The sequence below is a fragment of the Choloepus didactylus genome, chromosome 7 (assembly GCF_015220235.1).
Source record: "Choloepus didactylus isolate mChoDid1 chromosome 7, mChoDid1.pri, whole genome shotgun sequence".
In the NCBI taxonomy this organism is placed as follows: Eukaryota; Metazoa; Chordata; class Mammalia; order Pilosa; family Megalonychidae; genus Choloepus; species Choloepus didactylus.
In genome coordinates, this window is record NC_051313.1 from 17539158 (window position 1) to 17556311 (window position 17154).

The 17154-nt window shown below is 39.7% G+C and overlaps 1 protein-coding gene across 1 annotated transcript; it reads right to left on the bottom strand.

Moving 5' to 3' along the window:
• Positions 1-2424: 2424 nt before the first annotated feature.
• Positions 2425-6158, bottom strand: TMEM200A (transmembrane protein 200A). Its single transcript, XM_037844273.1, has 2 exons — positions 6124-6158; positions 2425-5333 (listed from the first exon to the last, which is right to left on the bottom strand). Exon 2 carries the CDS (start codon positions 5315-5317, stop codon positions 3842-3844), a length of 1476 nt encoding a protein of 491 aa, XP_037700201.1. The 5' UTR covers positions 5318-5333; positions 6124-6158; the 3' UTR covers positions 2425-3841.
• Between the last annotated feature and the right edge of the window lie 10996 nt (positions 6159-17154).

Genomic DNA, 17154 nt, shown 5'->3' on the forward strand with positions numbered 1-17154 from the left:
CATTCCTGTGGGTGTACACCTATTGTGGGTTGGAACTTTGATTAGGTTATTTCAATTGAGATGTGACTCACCTTATTCAAAGTGGGTCTTGATCCTCTTGAGTCCTTTATAAGAGGATAACACACGGAAATAGCCCCACAGAAGCTAAGAGAGACAGATGCTAAAAGAGAGAAACATGAAGAAGCTCAGAGAGGAAGCGACTGAAGCCAGAAGCTGGAATCAACGAAACCCAGAAGGACCAGATGTTGCCACATGCCTTGCCATTGGACAGAGAAGCCCAGGTTTGCCAGTTGCTGGTCTCCAGGGAGAGGGTATCAGCCTGTTGATGCCTTAAACTGGACATTTCACAGCCTTAGAACTGTAAGTCCACAAGTTAATAAATTCCATTGTAAGTCAACCCATTTCTGGTATATTGCTTTTCGTCAGCTTGAGCAAACCAAAACAGTCACATCGACTTCTCCCTCTACTTTCCTCTTGCAAGGTCCACCCAGATGATCCAGTATAATCACCCCATCTTGAGATCCTTAACTCAATCCTATCTGCAAAGTCCCTTTGCCATGTAAGGTAACACTCACAGGTTCTGGGGATCAGGATGTGGACATCTTTGGGGGCATTATTCAGCTTACTATGGGGGATATACTTGGAGGTGGGATGGGATGAGCTGAAGGTTTGAAAAGTTCTTAGATGACACTTTCGGGTAGGAATAACACATATATGTCGAATGTTCACAATATGCTGTGGAGGTTCCATCGTGGACCTTTACAAGCATCAAAGCATCTAATACCACAGTAGCCTTGGAGCAGTGCTGGCACCAGTAGTTCCCAGCACATTCTCAGAAGGGTCAGCACCCTCAGCCAAGGCCACTCAACTAAGAAGTGGCATCGCCATGACTTAGATCCAGCTACACTGGCTCCAGCATACACAAGTCTAAGTACTTGCTCTACTGCAATTCCTGCTCCTCATCGTCTGAGAAGCAAACCTCCATAAAGAGACATGACGGGCAGTGCATTTGTGTCCAAAGGCACTGATTTAATTTTCTATGGCTGCCATAACAAATAACCACAAACCTGTGGCTTAAAACAACAGAAATTTATCTCACAGTTTTGGAGACCAGAAGTCCTAAATCAAGTTTTTGGCAGGGCCGTGCTCCCGCGGAAGTTTCTTGGGGAGAATCCTTCCCTTCTCTTCCACCTCTTGGTAGCTCCTGGTGTTCCTTGGCCTGTGGCAGCATCTCTCCAATCTCTGCCTCCATCTTGCTGTGGCTTTATTGTGCATCTGCCTGTGTCCTCTCCTCTTCTTATAATGACACCAGCCATTGGATTTAGGGTCCGCCCTAAAGACCACATTGAGGTTCCAGGTCAACATGAATTTTAGGGGGGCACTGTCAGTCCACTGTACCAAGAACCCTGAACCTTCAGAGTTAGAAAGGACTTTTATGTTCTTACTCATCTCACTTCAAAGTCAAGGAATCCAAGGCCTTGAAATTGAGACATTCTCTGAAATGGAATGAATTGAAATTGAGCGATTAAGTGATTTGCTTGAGGTGACACAGCTGGGGTGGCAAAGCCATTGGGGCAGATTGTGCTCTTTTCACCCACTCTAGGCTAAGAACTCTCACTCTTCTCTCCCACTTCTCAAGGGCACACCCTCCTGGGGTTTCCTGTAAGAAGAAATGGAGTTTATAAACAATGCTCCATTTTTAAAACAGCCAGGAGGAAGTGAACAAAAATACATTTAAAATTCCAGGTTTGCTTTGGGGTGGAATTATATCAAATTGATACGGCAACACTGAAAATCTCATACAGAGCTGAAGCTTTAATTAGCACAATGTGTTTTTGATTCATTTAAAAGGAGACAATTACTTATCATTTAACAAAGTTGTTTGTTATATAAAAGACATCAAGCTTTTTGGTGGAAAGAAGGTTGAGTGGTAACCATGGTTTTGAGTCCCCAATTGCTTCATTTGAATTCTCCAAGCCCCATGCTGCTTAATCTTCTCCAAATTGCTAGAACTGTTTTAGGGGTGAATTGAGCAAATTATATGGCTTTAGTCATTTGTCACATCCGGGATGTTGAGAGCCATTGTTTTGAAATCTGGGAGTGTCACTGACATTTGTTGGATGCTGTATCTGGTTATTTTCCTGAGAGTCAATGAAATTTTGAGTGAAAATGATCCAAGACAACAGAAGATGAAAATAGCCTAATTCAATAGTGGATAGGCCTACCTCTTTAACTTAACAGAAGTCAGATGAAAAAGCCAACACACACACGGCATGAACTGGGGATGGAGGACATCAGTGGAATGTATGTGTAAGTTTGGTAAACAGTAATTTAATTACCTATGAACATTTTATTTAAAAAAAATAGCAAATTTATGAAGAGCACACACCTCTATTAAGAACAGAAGTTTATTAAATGCTTTATAGTAAAATATTGAGCCCACTCTATGACAATACACAGGCTAGATGTCCTAACAAGTACCACCGTGCCTCAATTCAGGGAAGCTCATGATGCAAATAGAAGGTAGAACTGTAGGTAACCATACATACATGTATCTCCCTTCTCCCATACCATAACAACTGCAGTAGATGTTCAGAAATGTTTTGGCATTGGGGGGGAAAATGTGTAAAATTTCCTGAGTATTTCATTAAACAATTCTTAAGATTATACGTTACTTTAATGGAAAACATGAAAACTTTCTGATGGAAACATCCATTTTAATATTTATTATTTTGACTAACTGAGAACCACAGTCCTAAAAATTATATCATAAGAAAGTCTTTGGAGTTATCATAAGGCTTTCCAGCACAAGGTAAATTTCTAGGCAATCAACAAGGACCAAATTTTCTTGAACCACCAAGCCAGTGATTTGCCAAGATAGAAAGAAATGTCAAGCATAGCTGATTGCTTTCCCAGTAACTGGAATTTAAAAATATTGGGGAGAAATAAGGAAATGGAAATGAGTAGGCATTAGATAATCACAGAGATGGCTACAAAAAAAAAGGTACTGAGACTAGTTAGCATTAGCTAGCATATAATGCATTTCCATTAATTAGATAATAAACCTTTTCTTCAGGTACATAATTATTTCAATATAATTAGATTTCTAAAATCTATATTGGTTTGTTCACTTTTCAAGTCAGTTTGCAAAGAAATTTTGATTCTGAATAGCTAAAGTTACAGCTAGTCATGTTTAGATATTTATTCCTAAGAACATCTGGCATTATTAGCCATGGATCTTAAATATATGGTTGAAAAAACATCACTAAAACAGAACTGATGTTGAAAAATATATTACCTAGAGCTCAGGGTAAATTAATTATTAATGTTTAGCTCACAAAGAAACTATATATTTTTTCTTTTAAATAATTTAACCAATCCTATATAAAAACAATTTTTCAGAAAATTACATCCTGGGATTCATACTCACACCCATATACAAATATATATTGAGTTTTGGGTCAGAATTTGGTACTTCTAGCCCATACTTTGGTACCCTCCCTTTTCCACACTGTACACTTCATTCTAAGAATATGACAATCAATGAAAGAACTTAAAACTGAAGAAAAAAATGAGCCTTATTTGGATGCAAGTTTTTTGTACTCCTGTTAATAAAAGAGATCATGCTTTCAAAGGAATGGAAAAATAAAATCATAAGTGATCATATAGTTTTAAGTAACCCAAACATACAACCATCTCCATTATAGAATCAAGCAGCCAAGTCTAATACACTACAAACCACTTGTTTAAAAAGGCTTACAACCATTGCTTTAACAAAGAAATACCTGTGAAAATAGTTGTAAAATTTATAGCCTTGTAAAATGATATATATTTTTTAACATTAAAACCTTGTTTCAGAAGTTCCTCGCTTGAGGTTGTTACTTAAAAATTCATCGTGTTCAAAACTCAAATTATTGTGAGATCTTGATATCATAAGAAGCTTCTCCTTATTAGTAAAGTCTTTTCTGATTGCCGCTGGGGGCACAAGCAACCTATCCATCGGGTCCTCTTTGTTCTCTAGTTTCACGTATCCTTTACTGTTGCTTCGGTCCAACCGCGGCCAACTTGGATGTTTCCGTTGTTCTGCCTGAACAGTTAGGGTGGAAGGACGCCGGTCTAAGTCTAGGGATTTTGAGTGTGAGGAGAGTAAATGCAAGGATGTATTGGACCCAAACTGTCTTCTAGCGGCTCCAGGAGACAAGAACTGCCCAGTCCCAGGTCCAAGGGCCACAGAGGACTTGTGCTGACTTGACAGAGACTCCCCAACGGAATTATTCCTTGGGAGCATCGTGCTGACTGGCTGGAAGGATTCACTGGTGTTGGACAAAGGGACGACAAGGGAATCCATTGACAGATTCCTCGATCTGCTTTTGAGGTTATCGGCATCCTCAGTGATGTTATCTATACTAGGCTCATCGATAACGCAGTTATTAAGTTTAATCACAGGCAATGTGAACGCACTGATGGAGGATGACACAATTGACTTGGTTTCACATTTCTTCGGGCCACTGTTCTTATCATCAGTTGACTTGGAAGGAGGTGGAGAGAGGCCAAAGACAGAGACCGAGCTGTCAGAGAGCAAAGGAGGCACGAGCTGCCCAAAACTCTTACTTTCACTTGGTGTAAACTCATCCTCCTCAACTGAGCTGTCCATGTGAAAACTGTTCCTAAACCCTGAGAAGGAGGCAATCGTGTTTGCCGCCAACCTCGAGGCACAGGTGCCGCCATTCTGCTTCACTTCTGCTTCCCCCATCAAGCCAGTGTAGACGCCATTCATCTGCTTTTGCTCCTGGATTCTCAGGGTGTGGATGTCTATGACCGTAGAGTAGATATCCCTCATGTGTATGACCTTGGTTTCCTTGTCACGGTTTTCATGGAGAATGGCATTGGCACAAATGAAAATGAAAATCCCAATCCCCATTGTGAACGGGCCAAGCATCTTCATTTTATCAGAATGTAAATGTTGCTCAAAGAAGCGGACCACCACGCCACCTTGGTTTCGAACGACCTGGGTTTCATTTGTCGACAACGTTGTTTCAGCATCTATAAAATGGTCCTTTTGGGGCCAGTATCCAAGAACAGCCATTGCAATTCCTATGATGGAGATAAGCACTCCCAACATGAGGAAAAAACCAGACGGAGAGTAAAGGCGGATTTTGCCACGCACGACCACCACGTCTGCCCGGGGCCGCCGCCTGGTGGGCTTCTTCTCCTGGGTAGCAGGCGACGGGCTGAGGGCGACATGCTGCTGGGACCTGGCTGAGTCCTGCCTTTTCAAGGCAGCCAGGCCGGTGATTACTCCACCAGTTGCTATCATAGCTTGGTCTTTTATTCTGAAAAGAAGGAAAAGAGGATGATCAAACCATGTTCCTGGAGCACGCTCATCAATTCAATCAACAGTTGTTTATCGGTCACTAGTATGTGCTGGGTATTTTTCTAGAAGTTGAGCAAATATCAGAGAAGAAGAGACAAAAATCTGTTTTCTCAAGGAGTTCAGGCCCTAGACTGATTGGCACATAATGACTTCTAACTAAAATAAATGCGATGCCCAAAAGACAAAATAGTGCACATTTGCCCCATAAGGACAGTTTTCTGAGATAGGCCTGCAATTTTAAATATGTCCGTAGACTAAAAAAAAAAGAAAGAAAAACACTTAACTAATATAAAAATTCAGCTACATAACTTAGTACTTTTAAATGAACTTAAAACCATGGTCATGTGTTTTAAATTTGTAAAATTCCATGAATATTGATTTTTTTTAACAGTACCTTAATTTGGGGAACATTTTTCACTACCACTGACAACCACTTGTCAGATTAAATTTTGTTTCTCCTTTCTCCTCCTCAATCAGGTTACTGCAATGTGTGAAAAATAAATATTCTTTAACAAGATTACTTCTAGACTCAAAGTGTAGCCCTGGTTCTTCTAAAGCAAACAGAAGCATTTTCAGATTTCTAAAAATGCAGTGTCTAACTTGGCAACTCTTAAACATAAAGAAGTGACAATTCCAGAATTATATTTATCTCACAGTCATCTATGAGACATATAAGATGTCCCAGTATCTTATCCAGCTAGCCTCTCCTCTCAAACACTAAAGTAAAAGTATCCTAGTTTAGACTATACCTTATATGGTCACCATAGTCATGAAGAAATCTTCCTTTTCCCAGGATAAGATGTGTCTACTCTTTAAATAAAAATCTAAATCATCTCTCTTCATAGGTGAAATTAATGGTGGGCTAAAAATAATCATCCAAATATTTCAGGTTATAAAGTAACTTTTTTTAGGTATGGAAATAAAAACATTAATTTTCTAAATCAGAGACATCCAATAAAAATATAATGTAAACCACAAAAGCGATTCACATACGTAATTTTTAATTTTCTCATAGTCATTTAAGAAAGTAAAAATAAACAGTGAAATTAATTTTAATACATTTATTTTATTCACTATATCCAACATATTATAATTTCAACATGTAATCAATATAAAATTTTCATGATATATTTTACCTTCTTTTATTTTGTCATAATGTCCTCAAAATTTGGTGTGTATTTTACACTTACAGCACATCTCAGTTCAGACTAGCCACATTCCAAATGCTCAATGGTCGTATGTGACTACTGGCTACCATATTGGAGAGCACAGATCTGAGCTACCTGTAGGGATCGGGTGGCCCAGGTGGCTCCAACCTACCTGCCTTGCCACCCACATCTTCCCTGAGTTCCATCCACAAACCTCAGGTTCCCTCCATACTGAACTTCCTGTTCCTCTGGGGTATTTGCCAGGCCCATTGTGAGCCCAGGATGCTTTGCCCTTCCTTCTCTCCTCACTACTGCCTGACTCACACTCTTAGCTTCTGGCCAGCTCAGAGGGGCCCCTCCTCATGCTCTCCTCCCCAGGCAGTTTTTCACACCCTCCTTTACTCACACCTGTTCTCTGGCATTTTCCATCAATCTGTCTCTTTCTTCCCTGAACCCTCCATCCCCAACTAAGCTGTAAAACCTTTGACCTAACCTATTGCTGGGCACGTTGTGTGCACTCTTAGCACCGGCTGAATGAACTGTGCTCTGACTATTGCAACATGCAAAGCACATACTGGTGCATAAGCTCACAAAATTGAACACATGCATGTGTCACACACTGTCTCTGCCACAAAGTCCTAAAATAAAGAGGTTCTCAAAAATACAGCTTTAAGTATGTTCAAAAATCTTTTCGTTTATTCCCTTTGAAATATTTTTTTTCTGAAAAAAACTTACAGTCTTTAACTCATATATATATATACGTATATAGGTTGTTGTTTCATATGACGAAATGGGGCAGAAAAATATCTTTTTAGTTGGTATAGTTTAGGTGAAGCTTTGTTTATTGATTACTGTAAAAGTCTGGGGATTTCCTTTATTGTCTGGATTAGTGTTACTGTTTGTTAAATCTACCCAAATGCAATATACTAGAAGTGGATTGGCTTTTTTACAATGGGGTTTTATTAGTTCACAAATTTACAGTTGTAAGGCCATGAAAATGTCCCGATTAAGGCATCAACAGGATGATACCATCTCTGAAGAAAGGCTGATGGCATCTGGGGTTCCTCTGTCACATGGGAAGACACATGGCTGTGGAGTTTGCTGGGCCTCTCCTGGGTTTAGCTTCTGGTTTCTGTGGCTTTCTCCAAAATGTCTCTGGGCTTCTGTCTTTGCTTCTTCCTTAGCTTCTCCCAGGGGAAACTCTGGATTACATATCTTAGCTTCTCTTCAAAACTGTCTCTCTGAGCTTCTCTGAGCTCTCTCTCTGTGAGCCCTCTTAAAGGACTCCAGTAAAGGATTAAGACCCACCTTGAACGGGCAGGGTCATATCTTCATGGAAACAATCTAATCCAAAGGTCCCATCCATAAAAGGTCTGCCCCCACAAGATTGAGTTAAAAGAACACGGCTTTTCTGGGGTATGTAACAACTCCAAACCAACACAATTACTGTTTCTATCATTTATGAAGTGTGAGCACAGGATACATATTACTTAAGTATTTTCATCACCTATTTTATAAAACATTCACCTGGTTGTAAGAACACACATGTTCTCTCTCTTTCTGTCACACACACACACACACCCAGTCCTTCAGTGACTGTGTTATTTTAAAAAAATGGAAACATTCATAACACTTGATAGGCCCAAACAACCCCCCAATTCACGAAGTGGGTACATTCCAGCAACTGTTCTCTTGTGAAAGTCACCCATGAACTCTTAACTAGAAAATTTAATTTCCCCTGCTCAATTCTCATCTTTCTTGCCTCTCCATTCCTACGGACTTACAGACCCCCTCCTTTCTTGAAATGCTCTCTTCTCCAGTCTTTATGACACTGAGTCCTCCCGGCTCTTCCCTGACCTTGATGATGATTCCAATTTTGGCTCTCTCCTTCCCTCACCTAAAAGTAGATAACCTACTCCCATGACTCCTGTCCTTGGCCATCTTCTCGCCTCTACTCTCCCTTGGCACCCATATCCACCCCTGTACCACCACCATTTAATTTATGCTAATGAGTCCCAGGTTTATATGCCAAATCAAATCCTGAGTTTCATTTTCACATTTTCAGCTGCCCACTGGGGGACATACCTATAGGCACACATTGTTTGCAGAACTGAACTCACCTTCCACCACACACTGGCTCTCCCCCTTGACTTGTCTCACTTTTTAAACGGTGTCAGTTCTCAGGCTTGCCTCTTCACGGTCATTTTTACCTCCTCTTTTTTCTCCTCCTCTCATCTTCCAATCAAGTTCTATATTCCAGTAATTTTTACTGCACGGAGTCTCTCAGTTCCACCCCTCCTTTCCAATCCTACTGTTCCCGGCCTGGTGCAGCTTTTATTACTCATACTTGACTATTATAATAACCTTCCAACTGGTCTTCCAAACTCTAGTTAATTTCTCTGCCTCCACAATCAAGCTTACCCACTGATGCCAGACTGATATCCTAAACCTAGCTCTGGAGTTGTTTCAAGAGTGGAATAATGGATAAAGTACTTCCCATTACCTACCAAAGTTTAATCTAGGATTCAGGACCTGCTGAGAGGAACCTTATCTCATTTGCATAAAACTCAAACCCAATCAGTAATCCTGTTTCCCATTTATACTCCATCCTGTACTGTTTCTGAGACGTTGATAATAAGCTTTCTCCTGTCTCGATCCTCCTCGGCAACCTCCATCTTCACATTTTGCCATCTGGCTGGTTGTCAAAGCTCATATACCACAACCTTTACACAAAATCTTCTCTGACTGACTCATCAAACCCCACGTGAACTTTTATTCCTTAGAGCATTTTAGCAAGATTTCTAAGGGGATCGCCATATTATAATGTCTTAGTTCTTCTACTTCCTGTGGGCAAACATCAAGTCTAATTCATATTTTTTATTATCAGAAAAATTCAATATAGTACCTTGCACACAGCCAGTGTTCAAGAAATAATTGCTAAAATGTTGAATAGGGGAGTAAGTCTTTTCCTGAAATTTGCTGGATGACTAGCATATTACTATACTAACTTTCCTAGTTGAAAATGTGAACAAACAAAATACCAAAACAAAGAGCAACATTTCATGAGTTGTAAATGTTTGTCTCTATTCGTAATAAAATAGTTCTCAAGCTGCCAAATCTGGCTGGTAGGGAAATAGAGAATATTTTAAGACCCATAAGGTCTTCAAATTTCTGAGAGGGTTTCCTCAAGGCATCAAATCTCATCTTGTAAAAAATATCAAGCTCTCCTTTTAAATTCTATTTATGATTTCTAGATTGTATTTAAATAACAGTGCTGTGGATGGTAGCTACCATTTTAGCTAGCAGAACAAGCTGGTGAGTAAATCTAGACTTCAGTGGAATCGTAACTAGGATTAAAATGGTTTAATGTTGGAAGAACAAACTAAATTGTACCTAGTAGTTTAAGTCTATACAATTTATCAAACTTTACAAACTACAGCTTAGAACCTCGCCCAAACCTTGGGTAGAACAAAGCTTAGTGTCAGTTAGTTTTTCTTGAACCAAAAACAGTACTGAATGTTTGAATAAAATGCTCAGATTTGATAGCAGCCATCTAACCCAGTGCTTTCCATAAAGCAGGATAACGATTTAGTTTGAAATCCTTCTGAAGATAATGGAAACAAGGGCAAACATCTTTCCTTTGGTTTAAAGCAACCACAGTGAATTCCCTTTGCTTACAGATTCCTCTTCCTCTCCCACTTTTAAAACATGTTCTATTAGCATTGCCATTTTCTGTTCCTGAGGCTGACAAGGGAAAGGAGGCTAGGAGAGAAAACTATTTTGAGGACGATATGTAAGGATAGGAAGGGGGAAAGCAGAAATGTATGACCAGGCTGCTATGTGAGCAAACAACGCAGGAAACTAGACAAGAAGAGAAAAGTGAGGGCTGCTTACAAGTGTGAAAATGTATAAAAAATAAGAGTAGAAAAGGCTTCTAGAGTCATTCAGAAAAAGGAGTAGAAGGATCATGCAGCTTCTTTGCCAGTCTACCCTGGTCAGGCAGAGCCCAAGGATAACCTCAGCCAGCCGGGCTAACTCCTGCAGGTTAGCAAGCTCCATTTTGGTACCAATGTCCCACTTTAAGTCAATTCAAGGCAACTGGACGCTGGCTGAGTCCCTAGGGTGACTCAGGGATCCAAGCTGGACCCAAGGGGAAAGCAAAGGTGGGGAAACTCAACCACTGCTTCCAAGATACCTGCAGAAACGAGAATGAGACAACTCTGAGAATGAAAGTTTCAGTTAGCGACGACCTTCCCAACAAGCTTTAGGCAGAAGACAGCACTTTAACCTTACACTGTCAAAAATCAAGTGACCAGGCTTCCAGGTAAAGTCAAGAGCAAGAAAGCAGGCTGTGAAAAGCGTCTGGCCTAACTTCAGCAGAGGGGAGCAAACGAGGTAACGCTAGAGGCCATGGGGCAGGCCAGGCCTTGGAAGGTGGCAAATGTCGTCCCTAAATGCTTGAATTTTATTCTCATAGCTTCCACCTCCATGTGCCTCCTTTATATTCTCCCCCACCACTGGCAGGTCAGGACCAGAGCTCTTTTCCTCCAAGATCTGAGTGAAGACTTCTACTACACTGAATTTTATTTTGTTAACGTGGGCACACAGCTTTAGTGTATCAAGCATAATGTGCTACTTTGGAGCTGCTTGTACCCCAGAAAATACCATGTTCCCTTAATCCATTATTGTGGGTGCAGACCTATTGTGGGTGGGACCATTTGATTAGGTTGCTTCGATTGAAATGTGACCCAGCCCATTCAAGGTCAGTCTTAATACCTTACTAGAGTACTTTATGAAAGGATAAAAGGCAAAGACATTTGGAGAGAGAGCAGAGAGCAACACCCCAAGAAGCAAGAAGGAGCCACAGGAGCTGAGAGAGAGACAGCTATTGAAACCAGAACCCAGGAGAGACGGGCCAGCAGACTTCACCATGTGCCTTCCCATGTGACAGACGAAGCCCGGACACCAGGAGCCTTTCTTCAGAGAAGGTGTCCTCTTGTTGATGCCTTAATTTGGGACATTTTTCATGGCCTTAGAATTATAAGTTGCAACCTAATAAATCCCTATGGCTAAAAGCCAGCCCATTTCCGGTATACTGCATTTCAGCAGCTTTGGCAAACCAAAACACATAATATCTTTGGATCCTGGATCTGTCTTCCTGAACTGTGTTGTGCTTCTTGGTTTATGGTAATCTGCAAATGTTGTAAACTTGACTTCCAAAGCTTTTCCCAAATTACTAGAAAACAGTTGATGAAGGCATAAGCAAAGCCCTGTGGTACTCCACTGAGACTTCCTTCCAGGTGTTCATTCATTCATATAGTCATTCATTTAATCACTAAGCACTGTCACCTGGTATTGTAGTAGGTACAGGGCTCAGAATATGTTTTCTGGCCTGGAGAATACAAGGATCAGCAACTATCTTTCTGCTGAGGCTACTCAGCTAGTTATAAATAAACTTAACTACAGTATCGGTCGCACTCAACATTTCCATAGTCTCCAAAAAAAGATCAGGATTTTGTCAAAATCCAAGCTAAAAAAAAATGCATATAGTATTCTGTTGATCAAGCATAGAAATAAATTGGGTTGGGTTACCTTTTGGCCACACATTGATCATTCTTTTTTCCTTTCCTGGTGCTCATAAACCAGCCACGATTTTGCTAGCCTCAGGCAGTATAAAGTTTTGCAGAACACACCTCCTTCCCCACTGTGAAAGCCAGCCTTCTGCTGGGCTATCTCCAGGCCTTGGCCAACTCGCCAATTCATTTTAGATCTCAGAAATCATGGGTAGGGACTCAATCTCACTGGCCACCTTTCTCACTACGGAGAGATGTAGCCTCTGGCACTTCAAGAACTCTGTTACTGACTCTACCTGCCTACCTCTGGCGCTTTCCTCTGAACCTTGTTTATTCTACCCCTTTCAGCTGAAAGCTCTTTTCACTGACTGAGATTCCTGCTATGCGCATCCTTTGTTAACTCTATACCATCTGTTGTCATCTTCAGGCTTATCCTCTCTTTTTCCTGCTCTGCTAATAATTTTAAAAGACTTGCTATTGTTGTTCCCCTTTACCCTTTTCACAAGCTTAAGTTCTGGAATTTACTTTCAGTGACACTAATCCATACCAGTCTTTAGTATTCACACATTCACAGACTTTATTACTGTACCCAGTCTTCTTCTGACCACACTGACCTATTACCCTGACTAGAGTGAGAGCCAATGATTCCTCAAACATGACTCTAGAAGGATTCACACACTTGTTTATGAGATGATAATTAAATAGACTTTGCACAATTAAGGGACTTTAGAAGGAAGTTTTTAGCTAACTAAGGAGCAGGAATGTTGTCTAAGATCAAACACTCGATTAGCAGAAAAATGGAATTGGAATTCAAGTCTCCAGATACCTGGTCCAATGGTCATTCTTGGTTATATGCTCCTCTTTTTATTTTTATTTTTATTTTTTATGGTATCCCAGTGCCTAGCAGAGCGTCTGGAATGCAATAAATGCCCAGTAAGTATCTGTCCACTGTGACTTGACTTGATGAGTGCTTGAATATGATTGACACGCAGTAGAAAGTAGGGCCACAAAATTAATAAAATCCAGGCCCTTATTTCAAGGAGTATGGAGTACAGTGGGAAAGCAGTCAAAGCAAATGTTTAAAATGAAATGAACCAATTGATTGCTACAATGGAGTTATGGGAGTACCTGAGAAAGCTCTTCCACATTATCTGGAAGAATCAGGGGAGGCTTCCAAGAAGTGGCAACAGTTAATGCAGGCTTGAGGGATCAGTAGGAGTTTGCCACACATGCAGACTCTAATTTATCCTTGTCCCTGATTCTTTCGTAAGCATCCTTGCCCTATGATTTTTCTTCATCTTCTTGGTTAAAGTGTGCCTATCATTTTAAATACATTTGATACTCTCTTACCCATGTTTTAACATTTATTTTTATCCCTAGGTTTAAAAAATTCACCAGAATGCAAGACTATCTGCCCAAAGAAAGTAAAACTTTATGCCTTTAGGAGCAAACAAAAACATTATATAAAAACCCCATGTGGTATCACAAATGTGACAGATGGAAATGTTTTCAGTTCAAGCTAGAACAGTTTAGACTTTCTTCCCAGTAAAAACATTTCAAATTTTAGAACAGGATTTTTAATCTATATCTTTACCAGAGTTGAAAAAGAAAATTCCTATGGGTGACTAATTGTTCAATCATATTAAATTAAAAAAAATAATAGAAAATGTCTTTTAATGTGTAGCCTAATGGTTTTGGACATGGACATTGGGACAGAGACAAGGTTGCTTCATCACATGATAGCCATATGACGTTGAGACAAATTGCAGTCGATTCTTCTTAGCCTCAGTTCCTCCATCTGTAAAATGGTGACAACCTTATAGTAGGTAGCACTCCTAACAGACTACCTGGGGGGCTTGAACCTCTACTTACCACTTAATAGCAACACCTGAACAAGTGGCTCAACCTCTTGTAGACTCAGTTTTCTCATCTGTAAAATGGGGGTTGTAGCAGTGTCTGTAGGATAGTTCTGGAGCAAAGGAAATAATGAGTGCAGAGTGCAGCTCAGAGTCTGGCTACTAAGGTCTACATTAGTCCTATTAACTGTGTCTATGATTATAAGGTCTTTTTAAGGACAAAATGATATATATAAAATGTTTACTACAGTGTTGGTTATAACAAGTTCTCAATAAATAGCTATTATTAACTCTTTCTTGTTCAATATATAGCTAGGCAAGCCAAAAATATATCTTATATTAAATTAAATAATTAATGATGGCCACTGTAAATGGAGAGGAAATTATGATTCTACATTCATATTGGGATTTAGAGTAAAAAAAAAACTCTCTGAATGGAGTGTATTTTAATGGCAGATGCTTTAATGTCTTGGAGTTGCAAAGAAGAGTTGAGTTTTTATAATAGAGAAGCAGCTTAAGATATATTATAGAAAGAATAAAGCATGACGTTCTTTCCAATTCATTCTACTTCTCTAGATTTGAAGACTTATGGAAAAAAAACAGCAATAATAAAAACAAGGTAGGAAAAAACAATACAGTTCATCTGGTGGTTTTAGTTAACTTGAGGCAATTGGAGCAAAAGGATGAGTAATCTGATCAATTCTCCAAGTACCACCCTGTTTCCATTCGGACTGCAGGGCATAAAACACTGAAAATTAAGGGAAATACGGGGACCGGAACTACGAGGACTAGAGATGATTCCATAAGGGTGATATAAAGTGAAAATTTGCATATTGTTAATTCCGTGGATGAAATTTTTTAAATTGTGATTTTATGTAAATACTGAAGATCTCTGCTGGTCTGCCTGGGATGGAATGGTTTCTTAATACACAGTTCAGTTCTGCACTCACCTGCATGCTGGAACTAAAGGGAAATACAGAAGTTTTTGATAATTAGCAGAATGATACCTGAGTCATCAAATATAAAATGTTGCTCTATGGTCAAGTCCATCCTGAGCTTGCAAAAAACGGTAGGAATCGAGATTGCACTTGGAAATCTAAATATGTCCTTTGTTAGTGATGCCTTCGAAAACTGCCAGCCTAACAAACTGTAAAATATGAACCCAAACCAATTACAAGCTGTGTAACAATGACTCAGTACAATTGTTCTCTAAGGATCAAAAGCCACAGAGTCTACAGAAAGCATAAGAATCCAGGGAGCCAAATAACGGATCCATAATGAGCCATTAGAAAAATCCCTGCTGAGTCCCAGTAAGAGACGTTTTCCACAGGAGCAGAAGAAATGAGGAGCCTTTGTCCTCTCCCCAACCCCAAGGGGAAATATGCTGCTTGCCCAACTCTTCAAATCTGTAGAAACTCTTACAATGACCATCCCCACTCCCTGTTCACTGCATTTCCAGACAGGAAGGCAACACAAAACTGGTGTAAAAAACCAGCGCTAAAGAAATCACAAATGTGCTAATAGGCAGGAAATTAGCTGAGATATTCCTAGAGAAAAAGAAGAAGCATTTATAGCTACAAATTGGACTCTTACACAGATCCTTCCTCCTCTTCAAGAGTACATATACGATAACTTCACTTCTAGGTATGGGGACCACATGTTTGGGGACAAGATTGGAAAGTGAGGTTCTAATAAGTATTGATATCCTTTCCAGTGATTTTAAGTCCCTGAAAAAAATCCCAAACACACTACTGACATTCCTACAGGACAAGGGGGAAAGCTGGAGTTTGGTGGTGAATTTCAATCTAGCTGCTCCATTTCCTGTCAAATTTCTTGTGTCAGTCTACCAGTCTTGCAAGTAACACATCTGCGTCAACACTGTGAAGGCCAAAAGTCTTACAGTCCTCTCTACTGAAAATAAGGAGCCATCTCTCACCAGAGCAAGATCATGATCTAAACTAGTAATAAGCTATCATCTTTTTTATAGAACTTTTCTATTGAAATAATTGCAAACTTACAGGACAGTTGCAAGAATACTACAAAACCCATGCAGTGTACTCCAACAGATAACCATAAATCTAGATCCCACCCAGAGCACTACCGGAACCCAACCAAATATCAAGATCCGCCAACTTTTACTATTTTGCCACAGTTGCTGTATCATTCTATCTATCTATCTATCTATCTATCTACCTACCTATCTATTTTCTGAACACTTCAGTGTAGGTTGCATACATCATGCTCCCTGAACACTTAATACTGCTATGTACATTTCCTAAGAACAAGGATATTCACTTATGTAACCACCTTAAGTGCAGTTATCAAGTTAAAAAAATTTAACATTGATATAGAACTCACAGTCTATATTCCAACTTTTTCATATGTCCCAATAATGACCCTTTGAGCCTTTTTTCCTCCCTTGTTAGATCTCATCCAAAATCATGTATTGCATTGAATTTTCATTGTCTCTTTGGGTGCTCTTTTTATTAATTGAGGGAACACATATGCAACATAAACTTTCCCATCTCAACCATTCCCAAGCATACCGTTCAATGGGATTAATCACATGCACAATATTGCAGCACCGTCACCACCACCCATTACTAAATCTTCCACCACTTCTCCAAATGTAAACCTTATACCCATCATGCATTAACTCTCCTTTCCCCTTCCTCCTGCCCCTGGAAACATCTACTTTAATTTCTGTCTATATGAGCATAGATATTCTCCAATATTTTCTTTGCAATTACCATGGAGCTGAAATTTAACATTCTAATTTGCTTTGATACCAATTTAACTTCAACAGTATACACAAGCCATGATCCTTTACCCTTCTGTCCCCACACCTTCATGTAATTCTGTCCACAAATTTTATATATATGAGTTCAAAACCATTAATTTATCATTATATTTTATGCATTTGCCTTTTAGATCCTGAGGGAAGTAAAAAGTGTAGTTATAAACCAAAAATACAATAATATTGGCATTTGTATCCAGTACTGTATACAAGATCTTTACTTCTTCATGCAGCTGTGATCCACTGCCTATTGTCCTTTCCTTTCAAACAGCACAACTCTCTTTCTTGTAGGATTGGTCTTGTGGTGACTAACTCCCTCAGCTTCTATTTATCTGGGAATGCCTTAACCTCTCCCTCATTTTTGAAAGACAGTATTGCTGGATACAGAATTCTTGGTTGGCAGTTT